The 16,789-nt window shown below is 28.6% G+C and overlaps 1 protein-coding gene, 2 non-coding genes and 1 pseudogene across 5 annotated transcripts; all 4 read right to left on the bottom strand.

The window, feature by feature from the left end:
• Nucleotides 1-477: 477 nt before the first annotated feature.
• LOC133679031 (small nucleolar RNA snoR114) lies at nucleotides 478-563 on the bottom strand. Its single transcript, XR_009836094.1, has one exon. It is a non-coding gene; the product is annotated as a small nucleolar RNA snoR114 (small nucleolar RNA).
• A 5-nt stretch (nucleotides 564-568) lies between these two features.
• Nucleotides 569-639, bottom strand: TRNAG-GCC (transfer RNA glycine (anticodon GCC)). Its single transcript has one exon. It is a non-coding gene; the product is annotated as a tRNA-Gly (tRNA).
• A 1,970-nt stretch (nucleotides 640-2,609) lies between these two features.
• Nucleotides 2,610-2,702, bottom strand: LOC133679035 (small nucleolar RNA snoR114; annotated as a pseudogene).
• A 5,408-nt stretch (nucleotides 2,703-8,110) lies between these two features.
• Nucleotides 8,111-13,288, bottom strand: LOC133678453 (truncated transcription factor CAULIFLOWER D-like). 3 transcript variants are annotated; one of them, XM_062100746.1, is made up of 9 exons: nucleotides 13,096-13,288; nucleotides 12,722-12,933; nucleotides 12,555-12,633; nucleotides 10,363-10,424; nucleotides 10,049-10,148; nucleotides 9,720-9,761; nucleotides 9,269-9,310; nucleotides 9,063-9,136; nucleotides 8,111-8,264 (listed from the first exon to the last, which is right to left on the bottom strand). In XM_062100746.1, exons 1-9 carry the CDS (start codon nucleotides 13,096-13,098, stop codon nucleotides 8,237-8,239), a joined length of 642 nt encoding a protein of 213 aa, XP_061956730.1. In that variant the 5' UTR covers nucleotides 13,099-13,288; the 3' UTR covers nucleotides 8,111-8,236. The 3 variants fall into 3 exon arrangements, with proteins under 3 accessions (XP_061956730.1, XP_061956733.1, XP_061956732.1); XM_062100749.1 differs by having other exon boundaries at nucleotides 12,746-12,933; nucleotides 13,096-13,278; XM_062100748.1 differs by lacking the exon at nucleotides 13,096-13,288 and having other exon boundaries at nucleotides 12,722-13,089.
• Between the last annotated feature and the right edge of the window lie 3,501 nt (nucleotides 13,289-16,789).

The following is a 16,789-nucleotide window of genomic DNA, read 5'->3' as shown; positions in this document are numbered from 1 at the left end:
CATATTTGGTTCTTTCAATCCCTTCTGATTGCACATAACATTTGTCTCTTGCAACAATACAGTAAGAAAAAGACAACCGAACACCCTATGAGTACGGGAAAAACACTTGATATATTTTAAGATTTGACATGAACATACAACCAAAGATAAATATATCACCAAAAACTTATTATCCATTGTTATGTTTTTTTTTTTTTTTTGATAATCCAAAAATTTTCTTTTTGTAATCTTACAAGCTTATTCTCACATTTAATTTCCCTCTTTTTCAATGTGATTAAAATTAGTTTATACATCATCGGGTACAATGCTAAGCATGGGGATCCAATTGAACGAATAAGAAAAGAATGCGTTCAAATAAGTAATTGCAAACATTTGGAAAGTAAAGTAAAATATAGCAAAAAAGCTTTTATTTTGGAATATAGATAGAGGATGGGCAGTGATGCAATTTGACAAAATATAAAACAAAAGAAAAGGAGCAAGCTCAGATGCGCTCGAATTCGTCCGCAGATCAGACGGTAGTGATAGACCCTATCATCACATGAGCACAGATATCCTCACGGCTTGGGAGTGCACCAGCCGGGAATCGAACCCGGGTCTGTACCGTGGCAGGGTACTATTCTACCACTAGACCACTGGTGCTTGTTGAGTACGATGTGCAATATATTTATGTTCAATAATGTAGGCGTGCATTTCTTGGATTTTTATATTTCATCATAAAAGTTCACTGTGTTTGATACTGTGGTAATTTTTGTATTTGTAGTTTAAAAAAATTATTTTATAAAAAGTAATTTTAATTGAGGTTGATTTGATATTTATATATATTTGATTAAAATATGAATGGAATTAGAATTGAACTAAAAGTAATTTAATGTGTTTGGTTAAAAATATTTTTTAAATTGAGGTTATAAAATCACTAGAAAACATATATATTTAAAATATTTATTAAATAAATAAAATAAAGTGAAAAATATAGGACTTGAATTTTATTTTTATAGCAAAGAATTCTTAAAAAAAGTTATTTTAGTGCTCTTGATTTTTTAAAAAAAATTAAAGAATTGAAAAAATAATTTTCATTCCCAATTAATAAACATGTTTTTTTATTTTATATTTCATAGAACGTTTTTTTTTTTAAATGAAAAACCTTTTACAAACAATCGTAACCCAATAATACAGTATACAATTTATCCATGATCACTACCTCAATATCCGAGAAGTAGAGAAAATTAGAGTTTTTTTTCTTAAATAACATGGTTAATAAAAATATTTTAGAAATTAAAAAAAAAATTATTCATTACCAATGTCAGCATCACCTTACTCTGCACCGTTCACTTTTTATGAAAGGAACAGTGCAGAGTGAATTAATTCACTATGTCGGCCATATAAAAAAGTTTAACTTGTTGTTGAACTTGCAAAAAGCAGTAATTTTTTTTTCATAATCAAGGTTATGACTCGGATAAATGATGGGGCCTACAATTTATATACTTTTAATCAGTAACCGAACACCATTATTAGTGCGTTTAGAAGAAACGCAAACGCTGCCTCAGAGACAAACAGACTCTTAGACTTAAAATGTTGTGTTTGTGATATTTTAAAGAGATTATTTGGAAATGTAGCATTTTATTAAATATTGAGTTTATAATATATTAAATTGATTAGAATTATTTACAAAATTTGGATAATTTCATATAAAAAATTTATAAAACTCAATTCCTAAACAACCTAATATCAAAATATCAAAATTAAAAAAATAAAAAGATTGAGTTGTTAGAAAGTGAAATTGAAAAAAAATATTCAATTAAAAAGTTACGCAAAAAAATAAACAAAGTCAATTTAGGATAACCTGTCACACCCGCCACCCGGGTCATGGGATCATAATAATTCTATGAAAAGTAAATAAAAAAAATTATGAAGCCCAATTTAAAAAAATATTATTCAATTAAAAAGAATCCAAAAAATAAATAAAATCAACTTAGTTTAACATGTCAAACTCATAATCTAGGTTATGAGATCAAGATAATTTCATAAAAAATAAATTAAAAAAATAATGTAATCTAATTTCCAGTTAATCTAATATTGAAAGATGAGATCGAAAAAAATTAATTAGAAAAGGCGATATAAATAAACAACTCAAATCAATCTATATAATATATATAATATTAAAAGTTGAAATCGAGGAAATAAAATTAATTTGATGAAATTGATATATTACCTCAGAGAACAAAACAAAAAAAAAGATTTCATATAAAAAGAACACGTACACGTATACATATAAAGTATAAAAAATGCACTAAATTAATGTTTACTGATTTTTTTTCATTAATTTTCAGTAGCTTTCGCCTATATAAAAAATGAATATGAATATATAAACAAGTTGATCACACGTCCAATAAACATTTTGTATTTTCACATTCACACAAATTTAGAAAGAACCATAATATCTAATATTTTTTTTTTAAAAAAAAATATAAATATTGAAAAAATATTTTATATTATCTTCGTAAATGAGGTTAATAAGACGTCGGTACATCATGATATCATATATCTAAAAAGCTAGTCAAACTTTAGCACTGATATAATATAATAATTTGATCGTGATCCAAAAGAGTTTCAAGCTCAGAAGCGCTCCTTTTCGTCCGATGAATATCTGACGGTACTGATAGACCCTATCATCACAATAAGCACCGGTATCCTCACTAGGGCTGAGCATTTCCGGTTCGGTCCGATTTTAAACCAAAATAAACAACCAAACTGAATTTTTTTAAAAAAAAAAATTTGAACCGAACCGAACCAAAAACCAGTTCAAACCGATTAATTTCGGTTCGGTTTTTTTCCCTTCCAAACCGGTTCAAATCCAATGGTCCTCTCTGCTTCTCCTACAACCTTGACCGCAACAACCTCTATGGTCCTCTCTGCTTCTCCTACAACGTTAACCGCAACAACGTCCAACTGCACATAGCGTTGATTGTTCGAGGGAAAGTTCATCCATTTCATTGTAATTAATCAAATGGCAGGGGGGTTGTAGAAATCCATGCACGGATATGAAAAACAAAAGAAAAAGAATGGATCTACTATTCAAATTCCATTTATGGCACAGACTCAACAAGAAAATTAAAACCCAAAGGAACCAAATCCATAAGGAAAGGGAGGAAAATCAAAGACAGAGAATAAAGTGAGGGGGGGTGCAGTGAGAGACAGAGAAGGAAGAGGGTTGGAGGGGGGGGCTAGGGTTAGGAAATGTTTGTATTTATACTTGTTTTTTTTAAATGCTGGTTGATTGAACTAGTTCGGTTCAGTTCAATTGATTTCAGACTTTAAAAACCAAAACCAAACCAAACAAGAATATTTTTGTAATTTTTAATCGGTTAATTCAGTTTTTTTTTTATTCGATTTTTTCAGTTATTTTTTCTGATTTTCTTGATTTTTTTGCTCACCTTTAATCCTCACAGCTTGGGAATGCACAGCCGAGAATCGAACATGGGTCTGTACCGTGGCAGGGTACTATTCTACCACTAGACCACTGTTGCCTCTTCAATTCTAGCAGGTAAAATATTTAAGTTATTTATTTTTACCCACATGGCTAGGTACTATTCTACCACAGTCCAATTAGGAAATCAGTGTCTCCTTATCATGATATGGGCATGCAGGTATAGCATCTCCATATCTTTATGCTATACTATTCATTGACTGTGACTAAAATCCTGTTCGCAACCTCTAGATTTTGCAGCTCAGCTGGAAATTCTGTACATTTTGTGGTGGATAGATGCTGGATTAAAGGTAATGTTTGGAATTATGGTAAATTTATGTTCTTGAAAATCTTTAATTTTTTTTAGATTTAAATTATGTTTCAAATGTGATTTTGAAAAGATTTAATTTTTTTATTTTAAATTATTTTTTAATATTTTTAAATCATTTTGATGTTAGAATAAATTTTAAAATATATAATAATTATTTTAATATATTTTTAAATAAAAAATACTTCAAAAATTTACCGTTATAAACAGTGCACGACTTTTGCGTATCCTTAATAGTTAATATTGTCTCTGCCACGGACATGAAAAGGTGGAGTGAAGCATATCTTCTTATCCATTTTGCGAGAATAAAGTGAACTTCAGGACCCCATTAAAGCATCTGAAGCAGACTTCTGTGCGTGGACAAGTTATGGCATTCTTCACTGCTACATCAGCTATACTTTAGCTATTTCTTGGGAGTAGATCAAACCCATTTAGCACTTCCGACCCCCATTGAATTCAGTACTGCTTCTTTTTTTTCCTTTTTTTTTTTTTTTGTTTCTGAGAAGACCATTGAATGCAATGGTGCTGGACTGCAGATTAACAATGCTCGAAGCTTTTCCCCTTTTAATCTAAGAAGAAAAACAAAGTCAAAATCTTTTAGACTGCAGCACTGTATAGATATTTGGATGTTCCAATTCAAATTGATGGAAAGATAGCAGAAGGTAATATGCCTTTGTTTATCCTCCCATTCTATTTCTTGATTATCTGCATGGAAATGAACTTCACTTTTTCGCTCAAACATGGAATAATATTCTTATACAGATGCTTGCTGTTCCTTCGTTTACACTTAAACGGGAAAGCAGCAAGTTGGAATAATTAAAGATAATAGAATGACATGAAAATTCAACAATTTAATTGTACATGGAAGCATCTTCTTACATCCAGTAAAGTGCATGCCCCAGTAAAAAGGATAGGAACTGATCTGGAGGGTTATCTCCAGTTATTTTCATGGAGCATTTTTTCAAATATCTAACTTATCCAGATCCTATAGCTATTAAAAGATATTTCTTGACGCACCATTATCCATTTGAAACAAGTTGTACCGAGTCAAGGGCTCAAGGCTATAAATTCAAGTATTTCTGGTCCTGGATTCACACAGCACAAGAACACAACACATTAAAAAAGAAGGAAACGAGATAGTTTTTGAATCAATGGAAGCAAACTATGAACAAAGAGGGTTCACTAGCAATGGCAAACTGGTCATGTCTTTGTATCAAGCATCCGATCCATCATCATCTACTGTGCACGATGTTAGGTTGGTTATTCCCAATCAATCTTCATCGGTCGCTTCTGTGAGCAGATACAGTGATGCACAAAGCATTGATGCCAAAGCTGCAAGTTACATCTCAACCGTTCGACAGCGGTTTACGCTTGAGTGATCTGAGCAAACAACAAGTCTTTCATGTAGAGATGGAGTAGCTAGTGACTATACATCTGTTTTAATTTACTCAATTATGTATGCAGTGTTTTTCAACTTTTTTTTTTCCTCCTCTCTTTTAACAAAAGAGAGGCTCAACTGAACATGAGTCTAGTATAGGGAATATTGAAGATGTCAGCATTTTAATCAAGATCTCTTGATTTGACTGCGATATCCAATGTTACCACTGTAAAGAAATGCAGAAAAGATCCAACAAGTAGTGTGAAGATCCAACAAGTAGTGTGATTTTGCACCTTCTAATGAATGATAAAATTGGCATTTGCTGAACAAGGAAATTCTACCAAGGCAAAAAAAAAAAAAAAAAAAAAAAAATTAGAAATTGAATCTCCACTTTCTTTTGAATTTTTTAAATAAAAACTAATAGTATTTCTTTATATCTTCAAAAAAATCATCATGTTTCCAACGAAATATGTCCATGAAAATCACCATGTTTTAATAAAAAAATCTTTATGTATCAATAAAAAATCTTCATAGAAAGATTTACATGTCTCCATTAAAATTCTCCAGGTCCTCGCCATCACTTGCTTCCAAGAAGGATCAAGGATCGTTCTCCCGACTTCTCATGAGACACTTTTCTCTACATTACATTTCCGAATACATACATATCATTTATCTTTACTCATTTTTTTTATTATTACTTAGTCACTAACATGAAAGACAATTAAACTTTCTCTCTGACAAAATTTATAAGTCTTTTATAATATATGGTAGTGTAATGAAAAATAAGTTGGAAAATATTTTCTAGAGTTTGGTTATGTCATGGAAAATGAGCTGGAAAATAACTTATTAATGTTTTATTTTTCTCAAGTTTATTAAAATAATAATAAAAAAATCTTACAAATTAAAAAGTTAAATGAGAATGAAATTAAAAAAAATATAATTTCATAAATTATCTCAAATAAAATAAATAATAATCAAAATAATAGAGATCAAATCTAAAAAATAAAAAAATAAAAGATGAAGAAATTAAAATAATAATAATTAACATTTCATAAATTATTTCAAATAAAATAAATAACAATCAAAAGAATGAGTACCAAATTTGATAAATAAAAAATTTCAATAAAAAAATGATAAGGAAAAAGCAAATAACAATTATAAAAATAAAGACCAAAGTTAATATAAAAATTAAATTTTAAGAGATGAAATTGAAAAATAAATATTCAAAACAAAATATATATAGCAATCAAAAGTTTGAGGATCAAATTTGATATAATCAGCAAATAATATGATATTTCTAAATTTTTCACAACTTCCGGAAAGTGTTTTCCGTTCAAATTTTCCAAGAAAACACTTTTCTGGAAATCAAGCCAAATTTTTCTTTGACTGGAAAGTGTTTTCTGTTGACCAACTTTTCTAATGGCAAACAAACACAGGAAAGTTTGAAAAGTAATTTTTTTAAAAATAAATTTCAAAAAACAAACATAATCTTAATGACTTAAGCATAAAAAGGCCTCTCTTGTTCCAAAAAATAACTTATTTTTTAAAATGAATATCTAACCTCCCCCATCAAACCCATTAAAACCAGCCCAATTACTCAAGAAGCTAAACTGAAACACAAACATGGAAAGTCCATATTATGCTTAAAGTTTTTCCAATTTCTTAAAAAAGAAATCTAACTCAAAAGGGTATAGTTTTCTCACTAAATTATTATTAATTCTTTTTAATAAAGAAAAAAAATGTAAGTGGAGCTTTCTCCATAAATATATATTCTTGATTATATTACTTGAACAGAAGTCAAATCAAGGAAAGGAATACAATTCTCAAAATATCCCCATGAGAGACTTTTATCAATTGAATCCCTACCAATTCAAACAAATCTCAATTAGATCCTTTTGCTAATTCAATTGATATTTACAATTTGATGTGTATATTCTCTCTTTTTTTCCTCAATGAAACGTTGTTGTTTTGAAGAAAACTTAACAAAAAATTATTATAGATATAATTAATAGAAGTATCAAAATTGAGAAATGTTGGAAATAATAGGAAACTGATTCATAAAGTTATGGTAATAGATGGTACCAAGAAAGAGATTATTTAATTAGTTAGATATATAAAATGTCAAAATTCCAATTAATTTACAAATCTCAGATTTAAATGTCACTAAAATATAATAAATAAGGGTTTTAATCCTATGTCCAATTCAACTAAGATTTAAAGGTAAAAAGGTTCTGTAAAATAATTATGTGCAACATGTATAATAGAGAAGAAGCAAATAGAAGAAGGAAATACTTTTTATGGGTCAAAAGGTGACTGAAATCTGATCCTAGAAACTTAAAGCCAAAGCCATGAAAATACCTCAGAAGAATATATATATATAAAGGTGGCCCTTACGTGCGTGGTTGATAGAAAGAAAACCAAAGAACCTAAATAGAATCTTGAGTGCAAGATTTGACGATAGAAGAAGAAGAAGAAGAAGTTCTGAATCTCTACAGTGCACAATACGAATGTACAAGCTAATAAAATCGAAGGCATTGGCTAGTAAGAGGGTGCTTGGTAGTGTGGTAGCGATTGCTTTTCAAATAATTTTTTGTGCCGAAATGCATGTCAATGATTTTTTTTTTATTTTTTAAAAATTATTTTTGAAATCAGCATATCAAAACGATCCAAAACGTATAAATTATATTAAATTTTAGTAAAAATAAATAATTTTTTTAGAAATACAGTTTGTACCGTATTCCCAAACATGTTTTACATTGTCCATGCCCTTCATTCATGTTGGTAAGAAGAGTTTGTTAATATTAAATTAATTTATACACTTTAATTATAGACTTTAATTTCCTCTTCTTTTGGGTTTTTATGGAAACACTTCACGCATATCAAGTTGAAAGAAAGAAAAAAACTAGAGTGCCAAACGACATCGACCTTGAAAGCTTTGGACAAACGAAGGAGGAGATCAATTTATTATCACCACGTACGTACGTACACACTACCGCATATGATATGATATGATATGAGGCTCATTTTGAAGAGTGTAGCTTCTTTTACAGCTCCAATTAGCGACTCTTTAATGGTGAGATCCATCATCAATCGTCCTGCATGCATTCATTTCGAAAATTCAGTACTCAACATAAATTAGCTGGGATGCTTTCTCTGAAAAATACCCAGTTTACATCAAAGTAATGGATCAGACGAACAGGGTCGGGGTTCTTGTTGATTTGACCGAGCGTTTCAATATCCGATTATTGTATTCTTTTTTCTTTTTTTTTTACATTCTCATAGCCACTGGAGACAGGCTTTAATGATTTATGATTCTTACTAATATCTTTCTACAACTTGATTAAATTCTCTTCTATCACCCAATTCTTTTAATTATAAGTATTTATAAATTAGTTTTGTACTCGTCACACTTTTTAAACCAATTGTAATAGATAATATCAGAAAATTAATTCAATTTAAAAATTTAAATTTTTAAATGAAGTTTTAATATATGATTTATAGTATTCTCTATCACACACCTTCAAGTGAAAGCTCTTTAAATTTAAAACTTATACAGACTTATATTATAACATTGTGCTTAATTTTTATCAAATAAATGAGAATGGTAAAATTCAACTCTTAATCGCTTAGTCATTAAGGCTCTGATATTATATCCAACAGCCATCTCAATCTAAAAATTTAAGCTATTAGGTGAGATCTCAATATATATTTTATATTATTCTTTGCATATTTAGTCTAAGTGTTTGCATATTCTATAATTTGTTTTAATAAAGTATAGGTTTCAGTACTGTACTTCTTAATTACTCCAAGTTTTTCGATCGTAATATAATTAATAGATCAAGGGAACACACCTTGGCATGGATTAGCTGTTAGTAAATTGACTGATTAATTACCTCAGCTGAATCGCTTTACGTGCATTTGGTTCCCAAATCCTCGAGCTTATGTTGCCATCATGCAGCTCATGCAACTAAACCTCAAAACATAGAGGGGAAAAAATGAATTTCAAACCCCAACTTTAATTTTTAAGCTAGCTAATTCAGGAGCATGCACAAGCTTTAAAAAAAAACAATTTTTAAGATGGGAGTTTTCAATATCTCACTCTTTTCTTCAGACAAGCATTCTCCTCTTGAATGGATCTTTGCTGCATTTTAACAAGATCAAATCACTACTAGAAAATATTTTTTTAATAGAGATATATCGGCATTTTAAGAATCTCCAATATTAGTAAAGACATACCACAAGAATCTCTACGATTAAGAAGAGTGCCACTAAGGATAAATAACAACGTCAATTCTAATTAAAACGTCATTATAATATATATTTATCATAGTATTTATATTAATAAGTTTTTTAAACAAACATCATCAGAAGTTAATTTTATTATAGTAAATCTTGATTGTCATGTGTGTGTGTGTGTGTGTGTAGAAGATTCTTAACACATGGAACCTGAATTCGAGTGAGATCTAGCTATATTTAACCAGCTCAAACTTAATTTATCCTATTAATATGAATTAGTTGAGATAAATCAAGATACATAGCTTCTTAATTACCTTTCCTTTCAACCAGTTGACGTGCTCTGCGGCGATGCGTAACTGTGGAATATCATAATCACATATCGGTCAGTACTAATTAATTACATCAAATATTACATAAGGTTTTTTTATGCCTTTGTAAGGTTGATTAAGGCTCTCAAAATATATAGTTTTGATCCCTTTTTGGTTCTATTCCTTCATTTTTTTCCTCCAGCCACTGATACATTTTCGTTTATTAAGAAAAAACAGATGGAGTTCGCATTATATTTATAGATATGCAGTTTAATTATCCCATGTTGTCTTCTAATTTACCTGTCTTAATTAACAGTAAATGTTTAAAGATTTACCTTCTTAGAGCGGACACGTTCTACTCCTGTCTTTAATTGTCGTTCTAGCTGCTTCAACTCTTTCATCCCCAACATTTCTATATCTTCTCCTATACAGTGCCTGATAAAGCAATGGAATACTTGTCAGTAATCAGCAGCAGCAGCAGCAGCAGCAGGAGGAGGAGGAGGAGGAGGAGGAGGAGACTAGCCATTATAAATTGAGTATAAATTATTATTTAGTTGCTGTATTTTTAATAAAACAATTAATTATTTAGTTTCTTTAATTTTAAAAACACAAATCACATCCTTGGCATAAAAACGTGCATGAAACATACCTAAGCTGTGCTTCCGTTTCATTTATAGTTTTCTGTAACTCTTCAATCTCACGTCTCCAAAACTGTTCAACGAGGTAGAGAATCTATGAGATTCTAGCAAAATCAGAGAGTATATAAGATGTAGCAGTTTAATTTACTCCATATTTGAAATTAACTCTGGTATCCATCCCTGATCAGAAACTATGCATGCGCATTATGCTCTGTAATTGCTTTGCATGGAGGTAGTTTCACTTTTGATCCAATAGCCTCCAAGTACAATTAACCAGGAAACCCTGTTCATCTGCTTCTATAGAAGTATATGTCAACTATCCATTAGCTGAAATTAATGTTTTCCGCAATTTGACTAGAATTCAACAATAAAACCTCAAAACCAATAAGATAACAGTGAAGACAGTAATTAAATGAGACGTCGTTTATTCAAACGACACATCCTCTCCTAATTTTTTTTCCAGTCTAGGCGTCTAGTCTTGATTTTAAACCTAAATAATGTTTTTCATTTACTCATCACATATAATATTTTAAAAAATAATTTTTAAGAATATAATTGCATTGAAATTTTATTCTTTTTCTCCTTTTATAAGATTAATATGGAAAATCAACTTCTTAAAATTAATAATAAACTATTTTCTACAATTTAATAATTTATAACAATTTGAAATTAATGAACTAGAGCAACCTATTTTTTTATGAGTTTAGTGATTTTTTAACATTATAAAAGAAAATAAATATCATTATTTAAGAATTAATATAATAATTAAAATATACATAATATAGAGAAATAAGAATTGCCATGCTCTTAAAACAAATTAGATTTAATGATGAAAAGAATGAGATAGACGTTTGCAATAAATCAATTGGTTTTTTTAATATCATATTTAGTCTTAATTTATTTTATTGCTATTTTTAGAAATAATTTAAAAAAAAAAACAAATTCGATCCTTCAATATTGGTTTTAAAAAAAAAATTAAATTTCATAGTTTTTCAGATTTTTTCTATGGATTATCCTGGTCTCATGTTCTAGGTTGAGTATTTGATGAGCTCACCTTTGTTTGCTTGGGTTTTTTTAGGTTATTTTTATTAAATGATCATTTTTTTATTTCATCCATCTACTTTGCAATTGTTAAGAATTGGACTTTGTTGTTATTTTTTATTAATTTAATTTTTTTTAGTTCATCATAGTCTCGTGGTCTAAATTGTAAGTTTAGCAAGCTAATTCAGGTTATTTTAGTTCTTTTTTCTTTTTTTAAATGATTTGTTTTTCAATTTTTCCTTTAACAATGGGTTGTGGAGGAATTGGACTTTATAATTTTTTTTTATTTTTTTTTTATTGGAATATTTCATCCTCATAACTCAAGTCACGTACTCAGCTGGTTAACTTAGTTTGACTCAAATTCTTTTTTTTTTTGTCCTTCATTTCTATCCTCCAATATTTTTTTTATTAGCATTTTTATATCCTTAGACTAATTAAAAATGCATTTTAGATATTATTTTATTAAATTTTATAAAAATTTTACTTAAGTAAGATTATTGAAATCTTTTCAAAATATTGACACAAGTGTTTTTATTCATGACATTATAATAATTTTTTATTTAATTCGGTTGATTTATCATGGTTACTTGTTTTTTTAATCATATGATTTAATAAAACAAATTTATTTAACCTGATTAAGTTTATAGCCTGAATCTTTGATTTTTCTAGCTTGTGAAGAACATACTGAGAGTGTCTAATTATTATTATTTTTATGTCAAAAGATATTTTGGTTCGGCAGGTCATCAATTTAGTAATAACTATAACAACGTTGATTGATTAATTAAGGGCTGCTTTGTTAAAATCTTGAATTTGTCGACTATAAAATAACTTTTCTAACAAACTAGCCAATGAAAATCAATGATTGACCCAAAACCATAGAGATCATAGTCAATTGGAATAACTGTATTATTTACCCCAAAAAAAAATATAATAACTGTAAATATTAGGAAAAAGAACATTCGAAGTTTGAAAATTACGTCAACAAACTATAAAATATCGATCTTCGTCGATCGATAGACTGATAGTCAGCATCAGATCATTTACAATTTTAAAAGCAGATAATTGAAGTTGAAGATGACCTTATTCACAAGAAGAGTACTGTTTTGGATTGTATAAAAACATGCGTCTATAAGAAAATCAAACCATAATATTCATCACTAACCTCCAAGGATCTAGTGTGTGAGTCATTTGGTCCAGACAGGCCGGCTTCACTCCGGTACCTAGCGATCGTCCTTTCCATCCTGCAGCAACAATATTATTTATCTTATTAACTTGCTTAATTAGCATGTTAAACATGTAATCTACAGCTCAGAAGCATTTAAGGCTAACATGGGAGGAAGAAGAACTACTGACTCATGACTTGCAAACTGGTAAAACTTTCCGGTCGGGGAAAAAACAATGAGGGAAACTTCAGCATCACACAGAATTGAAAGCTCAAAAGCTTTCTTCAGAAGCCCATTTCTCCTCTTTGAGAAGGTTACTTGCCTACGAGTTGGATTCTCTATTCTCTTTAGCTCCACTTTCCCTCTCCCCATATTTGTCTAACTCCAAGAAGGAAAATATAAACCTTAGACTATACTAGATCTTGCGCTGCTACTTATAAGAAAACTTGTAAGGCATACAGATAAGCAATCTCCTTAATATGAGCTAACTATAAATATTAAATAATGTCCATGCAGTGCAAGTCAAAGAAATGAGCTCACCATCCATCAAAACGATATAATCAAGTATGTTTTACTACTTGATAAGGAAATATGATGGAGGAGAATGGTGCCCTTTCTGCCGCACGAGAAGAGCAGGACGGGACATCACTAGCATGTTCCTTTTGGCAGAAAAGATCCTTTTATTTCATTATTATTGCCACACCGGACTCTGCCTACGTGTCGGATGCTGGCCGCCGAATGCATTTTCCTGCCCTGAGCACGTTTTCATTTGGGTCTCGGAGAACCATGGATTAATTCATATATATTGATTTCTTTTTGGCCTCTGTGTGCTTTATCCTTGGCATATTTATCCTCATGTTTTTATGTTCTTTGTTGTAATGATCAGGGATCCTCCCAGGGATCACTGGGAATGCATTAGCCTCCCCTACTATTTCTTTTTGTTTTTTTCAATAATAGGTATATCGATCCTTATAATTTGAAAAACCAAGGGCCAAAAAATATATAAAAACAAGAAATAATTATTAATATTTACTTGATAAAAGAGAGATAACATAAAAAAGAAAGGAAATATATGTAAAGAAGAAATAATCAAAATGAAAATTTTAAATAATCAAAATATCCTTATTATTTTTTATAAGACTTGTCAAAGAATCATCTAAATTCAATCACTTAAACTGTTAGGTGAGATTCCAGAATATGATTTATATTCTTCTCTAACACAACCCCTTAAGTGAAAGCTCTTCGGGCTTGAAACTTGTACAAATCCATATTACTTTGTGCTTGATTTTTTATCAAATAAACAGGTGTGGTAAAATTTGAACTCATAACCACTTGATCATCAAGATTTTGATATCATGTTAACGAATCATTTCAATTCAATAACTTAAATTATTAAATAAAATTTTAAAATATAAATTATATTATTATCTAATAATATCTATTGATATATATACACACACATTTGAAAGTATTAATAATTAAAAACACTAATCCTGTTTTTAATTCACATTAAACCACGAATGCATGACACGCAGAGTTAAGATGGTGCAGTGAAAGGATTCTAATACATCCTAAAGGAGAATGACACGTGGCATGGAGATTTGATTGATTTGATTTTCCAAATCGTTTGTTAGTGAATCTCATAATCATATCCTTTTGAATAAAATGAAGGTGGTCAATGGAGGAGAAGACAAAAATCAGCAGTGGGAGCCATTCTGCATGGAAGAGCTTTCAGACAGCGGACCATGTTGGCCTTTTCTTTTGTCCTTTTCCTTTTTTCTATTCAAACCAGACCATATTGTCTGAACTTCTATCGAATTTCTATCGTGCTTTGATGTAATATATTAGATTAAAATATGTATAGAGTATTTTTTATTTAGAAATATATTAAAATAATTTTAAAAAATAAAAAATAATTTAAAACTAAAATAATTACGAAAATAAATATTCTCTTAGTATATTTGGTAATACGATATTGATATTTTTTAATTATAAATATATTAAAATAATTTTTTAATTTTTAATATCAGTCAAAATCAAGAAAAACACTTAGAAAAATATTAATTTAATAATTTTTCAAATTAAAAACAAAATGAAATGTAAATTTAACCTTAAAAACTAATATTCCCCGGCGTTGTCGTAGGTCTCTAATTTTCTATCGGAATCTATCTTCGACCATAATTTTAGACACATAATACAGCTTCATGCTGGAATGAACATGTTGCTTCATGGATGCGTGGAGCTAAGATTTTAATTTGAGGTTGGAGTCGTCTTGAAATATAAATACTATTTACACAGATTTTTATTTTTTAAAAAAATTATTTTATAGATAAAAAAAGTAAATTTTAAATGAAATAAATATAAAATTTTAATAATTATTTTAAAATTTTAAAATATAAGCATTTATATGGTGCTATGTTGTTAAATCATATAAGTTACAGTTTTATCATTTTGTCTATTTTTCTCCCTCTTTTAACATTCTATTTTTCTCCCTCTTTCAACAACTCCTTTTCTACATCTATTTATAATAATAATAATAATAATCCTTTATGTTCACTGGACTTTGGATTTCCTAACACAAATTATCAAGCTATTTAATTGTGCTTAATTAAAAAATTATCAAGCTATTTATGTTCACTAGACTTTGGACTTTTGATTTTCTTTATGTTAATTGACAATTAAATTTTATAATTTATTTAAATTTAATTTTTATTGGGCAATCATAATTTTAGAAAAACATCTTGATTTTTTATTGGTACTTGATCTTGTAAAAACAACATCAACTTTGTTGTTTGCAAGAGATTTAGAGCTGGGAGGTCAAAATTAAAAAAAAAAAGTTTTTTTTTAAGGTTTCAGCATTTTCTGGCCTTAAAAATTATCTAAATTTTTTTAAAATTTTTTTAATTTCATAATTATATATTTTTTAAAAAATATATTTGTTTAAAAAATACACGCGCCAAAAACCATGAAGGTGCGCCGCGCAGCGCGAGGCGCAAACAAATACATTCTAAAAAAAATAATCAGGTGTGCATGTGAGGTGGGGCCCCTTTTTTTGTCGTGTTAGGCTGTTTTTGTTTTTTTAGCTTTTTTTTTTCTTTTTTTTCTTTCCTTTCGTTTAAATTTAGATAAATTAAAATGAATTGGTTAAATAGGTGTGTGTAATGCCCAGCTTGATGGGTATTCAAATTTAATTGAAACTAATTAATTATAAATGGTTTTGTTATTTTTTTCAGAAAAATATCATTTTATTTATATTTAATTTTCGAATAAAATTATAATATTTGTTCTGATATTAATAAATATTTTTTATGCAACCTTGCCTAATAATTTTTGTTTAAGTTTTATTTAATCAGTGATTATTTATTTTTATTTTTATTTAATTAAATAAAATGTTTGTTTCAAAAAATAATATTATTAAATATAATCAAACATGGATTGTGATATAAGATCAAATATTTTAATTTGTGTTTATCTTTTAATTTTTCAATTTAATTTTTATTTAATATGGATAACTCTTTCTTGCATGCATATATATATATATATATATATATATATATATATATATATATATATATTCTTGATTAAGTATATACATTAATTTTTTAAATCATAATTAAAAAACAATTATGTAAAAGAAACACATCAGAAATGCCAACGCATTTATTTTTGGCTTGATCTGAAGTGCAAGAACGTAGGGTGGACGACTGGTCTAGTTCAATAACAAATCGAAACGTAGATCACTTTTCACAATGAATTTAGACATTTTGAGATGAGTGGGGAAGCAGCTTTCTCTGTAATCGATCGATGGCTGATGGAAAATGGACACGTGGGGCCGCGAAGATAAACCTTAAAAGCCACACTCCATTTCCACATTATCAGACGAGAAACGCAGAAGCCTGTGGGTTCCTTCCTTTCATTCCACAACTTACGAATTTTTATTTTTTTTAATTTTTAATTTTTAAATTAATTTATATTTATCTTAACTAATTTTATAATATTTTAAAATTAATAACCATATAAATTTTTAATAATTTTAAAATTTATAATATTTAAACTAATAATCTTTAAATAACAAAACTCAAAACTTAGAATTACTTACATATTCTTCTTTAAACTAATTGGTTGCATGCTGCTACGTATTATGATTTTTTAACACTTAATGATTTCTCGAGAATTTTACATGCTCAAAGATTATGCTCGGTGAGCGCTGATAAAAAAAAAACAAAAACAATCC

The sequence above is a fragment of the Populus nigra genome, chromosome 18 (assembly GCF_951802175.1).
Source record: "Populus nigra chromosome 18, ddPopNigr1.1, whole genome shotgun sequence".
Classification (NCBI taxonomy): domain Eukaryota; kingdom Viridiplantae; phylum Streptophyta; class Magnoliopsida; order Malpighiales; family Salicaceae; genus Populus; species Populus nigra.
The sequence above is the reverse complement of the archived record's forward strand: the minus strand, read 5'-3'. Positions and strand labels throughout refer to the sequence as shown.